This window comes from Aotus nancymaae, unplaced genomic scaffold (assembly GCF_030222135.1).
Source record: "Aotus nancymaae isolate 86718 unplaced genomic scaffold, 86718_ANA_hifiasm-v0.15.2.pri h1tg000040l, whole genome shotgun sequence".
NCBI lineage: Eukaryota > Metazoa > Chordata > Mammalia > Primates > Aotidae > Aotus > Aotus nancymaae.
The window spans coordinates 41,415,294-41,429,662 of record NW_026988454.1 but is presented as its reverse complement, the minus strand read 5'-3'; the positions used below and the strand labels follow the sequence as shown (position 1 = coordinate 41,429,662).

The 14,369-nt window shown below is 35.5% G+C and overlaps 1 protein-coding gene across 2 annotated transcripts in view; it reads left to right on the top strand.

Moving 5' to 3' along the window:
* TRMT11 (tRNA methyltransferase 11 homolog) overlaps positions 1–12,759 on the top strand; it is a 50,121-nt gene extending 37,362 nt beyond the window's left edge. For both annotated transcript variants that reach the window (XM_012475722.2, XM_021675733.2), the window contains exon 13: positions 12,190–12,759. In XM_012475722.2, coding sequence (XP_012331145.1) covers positions 12,190–12,321 — 132 coding nt within the window. In that variant the 3' untranslated portion in view covers positions 12,322–12,759. The remainder of the gene's footprint in view (positions 1–12,189) is intronic.
* The last annotated feature ends 1,610 nt before the right edge of the window (positions 12,760–14,369 follow it).

Below are 14,369 nucleotides of genomic sequence, written 5' to 3'. Positions count from 1 at the left end.
TTGACAACTGTATTAAAATTTTGAAGTTGCCTGAGAAGAAGGGCCAGGTTTTCTTCATTACTCTTTGTTGATAAATTCTGAAAGTCAAGTGAATGATAGCACTTTTATGATGCATTATTGTTTGCAAAACTTCCGTATCCATTTGACTTTATTAATTTCCCCATTTAGAAATGAAGAAGAGTTGCCTGGGACTATCCCAGTTTGCTTAAATAGTAAGTGGCAGAGTTGAGACCAAAGCTCCTCTTTGTACTTGAAATTCTGTGTCCTTTTTTCTACATCTTGTTGCCTTTCTACTGAAACATATTTCTACCTTTAGAATATGCCAAGATTAAAAGGTAAATATTCTTGAATGACATAGTACTAGTTTTTTTTTTTTTTACAGATAGTCTTTCCTTGTCCTGCTGTTTAGCTAGTGTTACTTTTGGGGCCATGGTAGAGTGTGGTTTGTTTTACTAGAACTCATTGTCCCTCTTAACACGACATGTAGTTGATGCTGCTATATGTGGTTGTAGTCAAGTGGTTACTTCTATAAAACTTTTTTTTTATAAGAAACATATAGGATAAACATGCTGATTTCCAGAGTTGTCACAAGAGATTGAGGTATAATAATTATGTTTTCAATGAAAGTCACTTAGCACAATACTCTCTCAACCTTTTCCATAGAATCTACTTGAACAGATGAAAGAGTACTCAGAGTAGCCTTTTCAAGATTTCCTTGAAATCGTTTTTAAAAATTCATGCAACTTTTATTGTCTACTCTATAATATACATGATTAAATATAAAAAATTATTTTAAATTACTATTGCATTAAGTGGGCCATTATGTGCCTTATTCATTTTGTGGCTTGTTTACCTGACATGCTACCTTATGTTCCTAGTGGTTTGAGAAGCATTGAAGTATAGGTAAGTTTAATTCTAGATATTACATGGCTATTGATTTAGATTAAAATTGTAATATGTGTAAATCAGTTGTCTTTTTTTTAGTAACAACATTGTATAGTTTATATTATTTAAAAGAGGAATACTGGAAGGTCACAGTGGCAGTTGATGACAGTTTATATAATTTTTTTTTTATTTTGGATTGAATGAAAGAGTCCAGTAACATGAAGCTGATGAATGCATTAATCAGAATGGAGTGTGGCCAAAACTGTGGGTTTTAACTAAAGGACTGAAAGATTTTGAAGCTATGAAGGACAAAAGAACCATTAACTTTAAACAGTGTTTTTTTAAACAAATAAAGGAGAGAATAGACAGTGAGGTCACTTGAGAAAATGACTTATAGATGGCTTGAAGTGGAAGAAATTAGTCTTTATGATAAATAGTTTACATATTAGAATGATAGTAGTATTGCTAATCATAAATTCTGACATTTTGCTGACATAAAGCTGATGCCTGTTTCCATTACACATTATCCTTTGTCACGATTACTGTTGTAGTTGTGTTTTTCTTTCACAGCTATTTGAATTAAAGTGGGTCTCTTCTGATTGGCTTTTCCTTCTGAAATATTTCATGGTTTTTGCCTATCTCTTGCCAGTACTGTGGGTTCCCTTTTGATTAGAGCTATAAAAGATTAGAGATCAGGTATGAAGCATTTAAAACAAAGGGTAAGATATAGGTGATAACCTCATTTATTGGTGAGAAAAACAAGGCATGGTGACACTAAAGACATATTGGACATAAACTCGTTGTAGGTCTTAATACTTTCCAATACTTATCACCATGAACATGTGTGTGTGTATCAGAGAGAGAGTCTTTTTAAAAATTATTTTGTATACCAAGTCAGAAGGAGACCAATTTTCATTATTTATAAATTATGACTTAACTTGAGGTACTTGAAAAAGACTCAGAGAAGCAGAAAGCAGCAAATGCTGCATATCATGCTGCCTGAATTCTGTTTTCAGGTTCATGTAGTCCACTTAGTTCCAAATGAATTTTCTTTTGCTTTTGGTGGTACTTTTTCTTGAGTTTACATCATGGAAGATCATTTTTCTTTTATACTTCTACAAATAAAATGATTTTGTCAAACTGGATTTTTTAAGTTAATGCTATCACAATCGTTTTATCAGAAACTACTGTTTCTGATAACTAAGAGAAGGCAAACCTCTCTTCCCCACTAGCTCCAGGAAAGCAGGCATTTAAGATATCTAGATCCTGCATCTTTTGGTTCTGTTTAGATAGAACTATTTTACTGGCGGAAATAAGCAGTTCTCTGAAGACAGAGAGAACATATGTCTTCATGGTTCCAGCTCTAATGTTCATGTTTTTAAGCTATGCCAGTAAAACAGTTTTTAAAGTACTGGTGTTATAGAATCTTAGGCATAGTTCAATCAAAGTATAAATATGATTCAGGGATTCCAAGGTGTGAATGATTTAGAGAAATGGAAAGTTTCTATGTAGAATCAGTATAATCCTTTGGAGCTTCTTTTATAATTCTTGCATGAGTGACAGATTTTCCTCATTGTATATTTTTGTAGTTTTCTTATTTATCATATGGCTATTTAACTTAGAATTATCTTTCTGGTGTTTTTGAAATTCACATGTAAACTTATGTCCTCTTTCTACTTTATGATCTTCTAAGAATCAAACCCTGAGATTTTTAATGTGTATTTTTCACTTAAGACATAAATATGCAACTTAATAAAGTGAGCATCCATGTACCTGCCACCAAGGTCAAGGTTATAGAGTAATGTAGCTCTCCAGAAAAACCCCTTTTTGTGGCTATTGTTGATCATAAATACCTCCCCCTGCAATGTAACCACTAATCTGACTTTTATGGTAATCATTATCTTACTTTTCTTTTGTCATATTACCACTTTTGTCATATTGAATTCATCCCTAAGCAATGTAGTTTTGCTTGGTTTTGATCTTTGTATACATGCATATTCATTTTTGTTAATTTTTCTTTTAATGGATTATGGAAATTTAAAAAACTCATGTAGGAGAGGAATAGTCTCTTCATTTATATGTGCATGCCTGCACGTTTTGTTCTGCTACTCATTTATTGCTACTTAAAAAGGTGTTAGTTTTGAATTTTATAAAGTATAGATTCCAGTAGATAGCATATAGAAAGTGTTAATACTTCTGTGCTGTCAGGATAAGGACTAATATCCCCAATGATTTTTTTAATAATTATTAAGAAATTACGGGCTGAGTGCCAGATGTCAAAGTTTAATCATTGTCACTCATTTCGAGAACTCTAGATATGAAGATTTTAATACATATTAAAATACTTTCATAGATTTTAGGTAACTTACTACCTTGTAGTGAAATTTTTAAAAAGTATAGATTGTATGTAAATACCTAATTAAAGGATGCAGATTTCCAGTGGTACCTTGTTCTCATTAGGAATAATGCTAGAGGTTTCTCTTAATAGTATTGGATGCCAGACTTTTGACCTGCTTGTCCTTGGTTTGGGAATGGCCTAGTACTGTTTATAGTTGTATAACTTTAGCACAAGTGGTTTCTATAGCTACTGTCCAGTACCAGATGTAGAACAGTGGGAAGCTTTGATAAGGAGAGCAGGATTTTTAAACAAAAGCCGGACATGGGTAATTACCCTGAAGCTGAACTGAGCCCCATTATATTCAGCACTGTCATTTACATTTCATTTCACTCTCTACTGATTACAAGAAAATAAACCACCCATTGTTTTTCTCTTCCATCTCTTTGCCTTCTTCCTTACACCTTATTTAAGAATGTATATCATAGCTTTAATCTGTCCCATAAATCTAAAAAGTTTTCCCCCACAAAATTAGATGAACACTGCCAGTTTGGTGGCTCCACTATGGTGACAGCATCACTGGTTTTCACTTATCATAGAATAAATTTCATAAGCCATTTGTATTCAAGCGTTTGCAATGAAACTGCTGTTTTGTATAAACTACTGTCACTTTGAGACTATAAATGACTTAAGGTTAATACTAGTGAGGTAGAAGAAATCATTATCTCATTATCAGGAACTGCCAGTGAGTAAAAGGACAGCTTAAACCTGACCTACAATTAAAATAGAAGCCATTTGGTTTTCTGCTGAATGACTATAGCACTCTGCAACTTCATCCTCTGGAAAGTGGAAATATCTTATTTTTAAAGAATAGTGATTTTATAAATTGATGATCATCGTTAGATTTTTTCATTGAAGTTTTAGGAATTCTATTAAATTAACTCTTGGCAATGAAGGGACACCAGGAGAGAATTTTGACTTTATCATTATATTGATAGGGAGTGGTACAGGAGATGAGACTTTACAGTGAAGCAAGTAGGAGCCAGGTTTTAGTAGAGGATGGGCATGGTGGGTGGGAAGGAGGTTGAGGAAATTCATATCTGATAACTGCTGTTTGCTCTGTTAAAGAAAGATGTAAGTTTTTGCTGGGAGTAAATAAGCAGATATTAATGTAAGAATTGAGGACAGGTGAACTTTTAGAAAAGATCTTATGAAAAATAGGAAAATAAAAGCTATTTGCCTAACAATTTTTAACATTCATATACTTTTCCTATTTTTATATATTTTACTTTCCTTACTTAATTCCCTGTTCCTTGAGGGGAAGGCCTTAGTTTTCATCACGCAACATGTGTTTATGGGATCATTCATGTCAGGTGTTGAGGCTGAACAGACTAAGGCTTCTTATCCTTAGAAAACTTGTACCTCAGGAGAAATGGTCACTCACACTGTATTCCAACATAGCGTGTTGTGTTCTGTAGTGATCTGTGAGAGGTGTTGTGTGAACATAGAAAAGCACCTGCCTGAGGAGATGGTGCTTGAGGGAAGAGAGGTGAGGAATTTGGTTGGAAAGCCAATTTAAGCAAGATACAGAAACATGAGAGGCTTTGTGGTACCTGCAGGGAACCCTCATAGCTGGAAATATTGAGCAGTCGGGGAAGAATAGCTGGAGATGACCTGGAAGACTAAAGAGAGGGATGCCCAATGTTCAAGGACCTTACCTACTGAAAAGTTTCAAGTTTATCCTGTTGGTAAGGGCAAGCCTATAAGGGGCGTTAGGAGAGTGGCAGAAGCTCTGTGTTCTGTGAAGGTCATCCTAGCTTCACTGTGTTAGTGAACTTGGACTGTGGAAAGATATCTGTGATACCACTGAGGAGGCCCCTGGCATAGTCAGGCAAAGATGGTGAGGCTGTAAACCAAGGAAGAATGGAGGTTGTAGAGGACATGGTGGAATTGAGAGTTTTGGGGGAGGTAGACGTGGCAGGACTCGGTGACTAATTGGATAATTGGGTGAGGAAAATGAGTTAAGGATGATGTTTCAGAAATCTGGCATGAAACAACTGAGTGGGTGATTGTTTTCTTGTATATGTTTTTATTTCCCACCCCTACCCCCAGGACCGTGGTGCAGTGCTGTTTTCTTAAGCTGCTGTAATAATCTACTAATTTCTCTGCTGCTGCAGTTTCTCCCTCCATGCATCTCCTACATGGTGGCCAGAGTATCTTTCAGAATATAAATAGATAAGGAAACTCCCCTGCTTAAATCTCATCAATGGCTTTCTGTGGAATTAGAATAAAATTCAGAGTCCTTTACGTAACCTTTATGTCAGCCTGATCTACTTCTGGCCTGTCCAGTCTCATCTTGTGCCACCTTCCCCTTTGCTTGTCAGTTTTTAGCCACCCCGGTCTTCTTCTTTCAGGTCCCAGAATGGACTTACCTCCTTTTAGTCTCAGAGTCTTCTCAAACACACTGTGTTTCTTCTTTCTAGAATGTCTTCTTCCCCTCTTTTCATATGAGTAAATTTAATTTGGCTGGGCGCATGGCTCATGCCTGTAATCCTAGCACTTTGAGAGGACCAAGGCGGGCAGATCATGAGGTTAGGAGTTCGAGACCAGCCTGACCAACATGGTGAAACCCTGTCTCTGCTAAAAATACAAAAATTTAGCTGGGTATAGTGGCACATGCCTGTAATCCCAGCTACTCAGGAGGCTGAGGCAGGAGAACCACTTGAACTTGAGAGTCAGAGATTGCAGTGAGCCGAGATGGCGCCACTGTACTCCACCCTGGCAACAGAGCGAGACTCCATCTCAAAAAAAAAATTGTAATTTATCCTTTAGGTTTCAGATAAATGTCACTTCTTTAGAGAAGCCTTTCTTGTCCTTTCCCTTCACACCTTCTGAATAGGTGATTCTTCTGTTTTTACTGTGCTCTTTTCTTCCCAGTGTTTAATCACAGTTTGTTAAGTATATGTCTGGATGTATATTGTTTAATGTCTGCCTTTTCCACCACTATACAAGCTCTGTGAATTCACAGACCTTGACTCTTTTGCTCACCATGCAATAAATATTTATGGAAGGAATAGTAACTTTTAAGTTATTACTCTGGGCCGTTCTAGAATAAAAACAATCATATCAGTGGTATTTAAATCATCCATTTGAAGGAAGAGTAAGAACAGATAGTTATAGCTAGCCAAAAGTTTTGTGTTTGAAAATACATTGAATTTATCATGACCCTGATACTACTCTTCAAAAATTAGTGGGACAAAAACATTTTAATCCTATGATCCCTAGGCCTCATTTCTCATGAGAAGCAAACCAGTAAAGCAACTGAATTGACTTATTGTGGAAGATTATAACACCTTCCCTTTATTTAAGGAGGTGATAAAAGAAAATAGCAAATTCCTGGGAGAAGGCAATCAGGAGGATAGTTTTATCTAAGTGGAATTCTCAATGAAGAATCTTTGTTTCTTTGAAGTCTGAGCAGTTTATGATGGTCAGTTTGAGAAACATTTTTTATATATGTATTCTCACGGTGTAATCCAGAGGGTCATGAGTTCCATTTAAAGCAGCAGTTTCGAATGGGACTATAGAACATACAGCTTGATTTACTTTCTTGATAATGAATTCCCCATTAGATTAAAATTTATTGTAAATGACTGAAATACTTTTAGCATCTGTTTTGGTTCTTTTTAAATGCTGTATTTTTGATGTATAGTTGTGAAGGTAAAGATTGACCTGAATAAAGTCACGTTTATCTACTTTTTCTTTCTTATTCTAGAGAGTAATTTGGAATTTTAGGTTGGACACTGAGACAGTGTTACACGTTCGACTCACTGAGATGAATATGTATTTCTGCATCATTCTTTAAAAATGAAGTGATGTGAATAAATGCTATCATTCCCTGAGGAAAAGGCCAGCTTGGTCACGTTGGGACTGTGGAACTCTAGATGTTTACAGCAATCTAGGACTCAGAAGCAGCTATTACAGCAGGGTGCTCCTGTCAGATGTATGGTCCACTATGCTGTAAACTATTTCAGTCCACATCAGGAAATACTATAGAGAAGGACTGCTGTGCTCCAACCAGCAGAGGGTAGTGTACACATAAAAGTCAACTACCAATTTGTAAGCCTTTCTTTGGTTTCTTTGGCAAGTGTGTTAAAATTCCTCGAGTGGTTTATGTTTAGAATTAGCAGTACTGATAGGACAGGAAATTGGCTGGGTGGGACAGTGGTTAAAGGAGTCCTGCCTAAAAGTTTAGATCTGAAATATGTGCTACCATAATATTGCCGTTCAGTGAGGAATGTCTTCTAAATGTCAAACTCTATTTTGAGTGACCCACTAATCTGCCATGTGGGAAATTAACTCTTTAGCCATTGTTTTGATGTAATTTCTACTGAAAAAAAGAGAATTATAATGGGAAAAACATGAGCTTTGAAGTCTGATTTAGGCTACAATTCTGGCAATGCTACTTACTAGCTGTGTGATTTGTGGTAGATTATTTAAACTCTTTAGCCCCCTTGTGTCCCTGTCTGCAAAATTTAGATGATACTCTTCTGTAAAAAGATGCAGAAAATTAAATAATTATGTAATAACACATATTTGGTAGGAAATATATCTTCCTTTTTTGAATCATAACTTGTATATTATGATGTTTGCAATTGCTGATTGTCTTAAAAGGATAAATAATAGGTCTGAATGCTATTTTATATCCCTTATATAGCCATTTGCGGGTAGCACAAATTTACCTACAGAAACTCTTCTGATTATAAAAAATGATAATAGTATAATCAATAGTCTTAATATTTTATTTATATCTTCTTAATTACTACCAATGGTTAAGAAATTTGGAAAGTATAGTCATTTTATCACCATAGTCTTCTCTCTTGCCATTTCCTAATTCTTTGTGTGTTTTTATTTTCCACCAAGTAGGTTTTTCTTACTAAACATTGGCAGAACTCGGGTTTTGTGATATGTAGATGATATCACAATGGATAGTGGTAGATGGATTTGGAAATGTTAGCAAAACCAAAAGTCAAACACTGGGGCGAGCTTGAGTTAGTGAGGGAGATCAAAGATTGTGTTTGGTGAGGACACTCTTCTCTTTTTAAGTAAGCACTTTGGCCTTTGAGATACTGTGCTGAAAAAAAATTTTGCAGATATTCCTGGTTGAGATGTGCAGGGAATGTGAATAGAGAAGAGTCATGAAAAGGTGATGAAAAATATGTAGAGTTGAAGAGTTGAGTATCATCATCTCAAATGTAAGCCCTGGCAAACTAAAGATAGGATGAAAGAGAGGTAGAGAGAAGAGAGAAAACAAAAAATGAGTTTGCTGTTCTTTTCAGCATTAAGGTAATAATATAAATTCTGAATGCTTCATAGAATATAGTATATTTCATATGGGTCTGGGTGTATTTTAGTTAAATGTGTATTGTTCCCAGGTATGTGGTATTTACATGTATGATTATATGTAATGATATATGTTGGACCACAGACATACCAAGTGTTTCGTCAGAACATTTTATGAACCGTGACCTTTGCACTTAAGTAAAAATAGTAGCCAAAGTCCTTAGAATGTCTTACTCTGAAGCAGGACTTGTGCTGCTAGGTAATAGACCGGCGCCTGCCAGATCTCTGGCTGCGTAAGGGATTTGGAGCTTTTGGGTTTTCCAGAGTTTCTGTTACAAATGATAAATGTTCTGTTTTGCAATCTGGAGTCATTTGATATTCTAGAAAGGGACACTTTAGCACAGAACCCAAACATACACTTCACACTGATTCTGCTCTACTACCTGGGAAATAAGAAAATAGGATTTCCCCCCAGGAGTTGCATTTCTAAGGTTAATGATCTTTCCCAACTTCTCAATTAGCATATATGTGTCTTTGTCACTGTGTCCCCATAGCACTGAATGGAACACATGTTCTGTTAAGGGCTTACTTTGCCTTTACTTTATTCTGAGGGGCCTAAACTATTACAGTAAAGAATGTCTTAAGTGGTAAATGTTTACTCAGTAATCGTTAGCATACATTTTAGTAATCACTCGTGGAGTTTTCAGGCTTCTGCTGTTCATTCCCAGTCTCTGACTCTAATCTTTATATTCTCTGACTTTATGACCAATACTTGCCTTATTTCTATCCCTGTGGTCAAAGACAAACTATTTTATTAAGCCCTTCCTTTGGTCCCTGGAGGGAGCCCATCTTCCATTATGCTTTGGGCTTTGTCTTCTGCCTCCCTTTTGGGAGCTGCATAACCATAGATTAGGTCAGCTAGGCACGCTAGTAACTGAGCCTGGGTCAGTTTGCTGGAATCATGTTTCTGTCTTACCTTAGCCTCCTCAATCCACAGTGCAGTTTGAGGGGTAGGTGATATTGCATGGCCTACAGGGGCCATGAGGAGAGAAGAGGACAGGAGGGCAGAGCTAAGGAATTACTTTATGGCCTGACTGCATTCTGATTCCTCCTGTACAGCAGAAAGTAATATGTCATTCTGCAAAGTGATAAGGAATTTAATGTAAGTCCCAAATGTCAAGGGAAAAGCCTGAGAATTATGGAAAATTTGAACTCATTTGGATTTTAGACAAGTGGTTGGCATATTAAATTTGCATTTTAATAAATTAGGCTTGGTCTCAGTATGGAGAATACACTGGAGAAGAAACCACTAAAGGCAGGGCAGCTGGCCATTTAGGGAAAAGAGAGGAGGGGTTGAGGAAGGCCTACATTAAATATTAGAATTAGGAGTAGAGAGAAGTGGATTTGAGATATTCAGGATATATAAGCTAAGATTTTAGGACTGACCAAATCTGAGAAGACACATCTGACCCAGGTTTCTGATTTTGATGACTGGATGGGGAGCGATGCCAAGAATTGTGAGGATCAACATAGTAGCTGAAAAGATGACAGCATCTAGACATAACTTTAAAATAGAACCAAAGAAAAACGTTCTGCCAGGATTGAGCTAACATAGCTCAGGAAGTGGTCAAGTTTTCTAGTGATCTTATTGACATAAGGACAGAATTTTGAATACCTGGAGGAGTAGTTGATGGACTTCAGTTAGACTTTTGATAAAAGTTGAAGTAGTTGACGTTAAATGCTGGAACATTGTTCTGTGTTGCCACTGTCCTGGCACAGTCCTGATATGTGGACCAGACTTGAATCCACCCGTGAAGTCACCTGTTCTTTCGGGGTTTTGTTATCCTTCAGCTTCCCTGTGGCTCTTTGTACCTCCTCTTGGTATGAAAACTCTGTGCCATTGAAATATGTCCTTAGTTAATAGGACTTCATTAGTAAGACCTCTTACCCATTTCTACTCCTTTCTTGGTGGGCAGCTCAGCTGTCATAGCCTCAGTCTATCACCTATATTCTCAGAGTTTCTCCTGCTTCTTGAGTTGGGGAAAAAGATAGCTCTTTTGGAGAAAACCTCATTACCTTGTAGTTAAGGGTAAATAATTAAATAATTCCTCATCTTAAATAATTCCTTAAATAATTAAATAATTCCTTAAAAATTCCTTAAATAATTCCTCAAATAATTCCTCATCTGTAAAATGGTGATAGTAGTGTACTTATTTCTTAGAGCTGACAAGTTTTATTAGGTAGTACATATAAAGCATTTAGTATTGTTTTTAGTCTATACAAAATACTCAGCAAATGTTACCTTTCATTTGGTATCTTTAGTTGTATACCTACACCTTGACTATCTAAAATTTATCTTTTTGGGGATTGTATGTAGCCTAAAGTTATTACTAGTAACCTTTGACGTGTTTTCATGTACTTGCAGGAATTTGGAACTGTAATATACTTAGTGCCATAAAATTTCAGTAGCCACCTATTTATCTTTGGTTAATCAGGAAATCTGGGCATGTTTAATTTTTAATAATCTGGGGTTTTGGTGTGATTTTAAAAATATATGTGGCAAAAATAGTTTCTGAATAAACAAATCCGCCAACATTATTTTGGCTAAACCTGGATTTTTATTAATGCTAGAGCTGATGGAAAGATAAAGGTACTCATTTTACACAGGCAAAAATATTTTTGCAAAAGTGCAAAAATATTTTGAGGATTGTTATATTCCAGATATATTTTTATATTTTTAGCAACCATTTTGATACTGAAATCAGGATAAAAAATTATGCTTCATGTTTTCCATATAAGTCTCTACACCTGTCCTCAAAATCACGTTAATCCAGGTGTAATTGAATATGAATTTATAGAAGTACATGGGAAATAAGATTTTATGTCTAATTAGATATTTTTCTTAGCTTGGAATGGTTAGTGAAGTTGGATGAGAAGCCAGTATTTCAGTGTTTCCTGCCAGGAACCTCAATTTTCTAAGCCAAAATATGTTTGACATTCTAACCCAGGTTGATATTACCATTAGATGTCAGTCTGAGCACTAGTCCTTACTTCTCTGTGAAGTCTGCAAGTACGGAAATCTCTTGTTTAGCCTGTATCTTCATCTACTGTGTTCACTTAAAGTTGCCAGGAATTATTTCATTAACTGAATATGGAAATACCCCACACAATTTTGTGTATATGTATGACCTCACACAAATGCATTATTTTGTCGGTTCACAACTTTTTCTTGAGTAGAAGCTTCCTTGTTTAATAATTCTTATCCATAGGCACAGATAACTTCAGTGTGTGCTGAACTAGGAATCAGAAGAAAGTTATAGTCTTGACTCTGTTACCTGGAACCATTCTCTTTGCACTGTCTGAATTTCAAAAAATAAACAGAAAAAAAGAAAAGAAATGTGTCCTCTGTGCAGAGGACTTTTATGAGGCTTAACTGAGGTAAAGTAAATGAAAACACTTTGGATATCCAAGCATGATAAGGTAAAGTGATGGTCTATTTCTAATTCAAGTAGTGAAGGAAAATAAGTATGCCCTAGAGAGTAAGATTTTGCTTAAGAAAATAAATGACAGCTTTGGGACAAGCTAACTAAAGAAATTGTTTTTATATTTTGTATTTTCTAACCAAACAGAATCAAGACCAGTATTCACATCTGCTAAGTGATCATTTTCTGCCATACCAAGGTCATAATTCCTTCCGTGAGAAATATTTTAGTGGGGTAACAAAAAGAATTGCCAAGGAAGAAAAATCCAGCCAGGAATGAAAATTAAGATTTTGACAATGAAGAAAGAATAAGAATTTGATAGAAAAGACATCTGGATGTGAACTTTCATATATGATCCAGGAAATATGTACTGCTTTAAAATATTTTACATAAGAAAGCTACAAAGTAAATTGAGCAATGCTTTAAAAGTTATCTTTGTTTTGTAGCCTTTTTTGTTGTCTGATTTACAGTCTTTTTAATCTTATTTAATGTATATTTGTACTTTTAAGTGTTGATGGAGATGGACTCAAAACAGTTATTTTTTTATAATTTATCTACAAGGGAATTAATATTGTTGACTTTTAAAACATCTGCTGGATATATTATAAGCAGTTAATAGTAGTTAAGAATTTATTCATTTGGTAGATGTGTTTATTTGGTTTTTGATTGTCATCGATTTACATTGCCACTAATAAACCATATTGAGAATTTCTAAAATAGTGTTGTATCTAGTTGTTTTCAGTGGGGGATGTGATGAGGGAAATAAATTTTTATTTAGAAATTCCAGACAAGGAAGTCATAATGCTAATTGTGATGATAAGAAAGGCTAAGACCTAACAACCTAAAAAGATTCTAAACTCCTTAACGCCTGTCTACATTTGAAGCTCTTTTGTACCTTGGATTTGCTCCTGCATTCCTAACCGTTGACTGTTGGTCAAGTTAACTACCCACAATTTTTGGTTTAGAAAGTAACTGATAGTTAAAAGCAGTAACAACAACACAAATCCTTGATGGTTCCCTAATGGTATTAAGCCTAATCAGTGCCCTTTGAAATAGAAGCTATATTTTTCTTGAAGGAGAAACTTTGCTGAGTCCACATGGTGTCCATCATGAAAATATCTTGTTTGAAAACCACTATACCCATTAATTCAGGATGCTAATAGCTTTCTTGCCTTTGGTGGTCAAATGTACCTCAGCAGGGCGGCAGTAAACGGATCCTCTCTTTCTAACCAGAGCCTATATTATTTATTATTATTTTAGTGTTACTGCTGACTTTTATGGACTCAGGGTATTAATGTGCATGGCTTAGGACCTCCAAAAGCCCAGTGCTGCTCAAGCAAAGAGACATCAGGCTATCTGCTTTGGTCTCTCCTTTTCTTGTCTTGTAGCTCAGGATTTCAGCAGCATATCTCAGACATTTCGGTGATTATTTTGTTTGGGTTTCTGGATGTGATTTGTGGTACACTGGGGGAAATCTAAAAGTATTCAAGGATGATTTATTTTCAGTATTTCTGTTGTAAACCATCTTAATTTAAAGTGTTTTGAGGTTATATGGCGGGGTGCGTTTGAAACTTTGTCACTGACTCAATTTGGAATACGAAGTTTTAGCTTAGCCCCTTTTTTGGGTGGTCGCAAAAATTAGTCCAAATAGTTCTGGAAAGTTGCAATATTAATTTTAGTCACACTGTTCTTAAAAATTATCCAACACTTTAAAATATATTTCAAATTATTTGTTATTACTACTAATTGAGGTCTTCTAAACTATAATTCTTATTATGAGGCTTATTTTCGTATTAATCAGGAAATTTAGTTTCCCATTCCTGAAATGTCACTAGGCTCAGAGTATACATTTGTTTAGTTGGTACTCATAAACAAAAAAAGAAACCTAATTACTTCCAAATCTCAAGCCCTCTTAGTTTAACGAGAGAGCTTTATTTTTTGGCATTGGGATCTTGTTACTTTCAGCGTAAGTTAAAGCAGATCATTTCCAGAATTGCCCTGGTTTTCTGTGTTACCACTGTATTCCTCGTGTGCTTACAACAACAGTATCACCTAGCAAATTGCCTGCATTTCAGATACTTTTGTAGTTTGGATTTACAGTATAATCTGTGAAGGAACGCTAGGTGGTCTGTGGACAGGCCTACTTTAATGTTTATAATATGACAAAATCTGTAATTTTGTTTCTGGCATATATTAAATATCCATAAAATCCAGACAGTTACCTTGGTGGCATTTCATCAGAAGTGCCTCCTTCCTGTCTATTCTGGTGAGTACTTTTTGCTGTGATAGCTGGGAGGGAATAGTGGAGTAGGTGGTCTTTGTGTTTA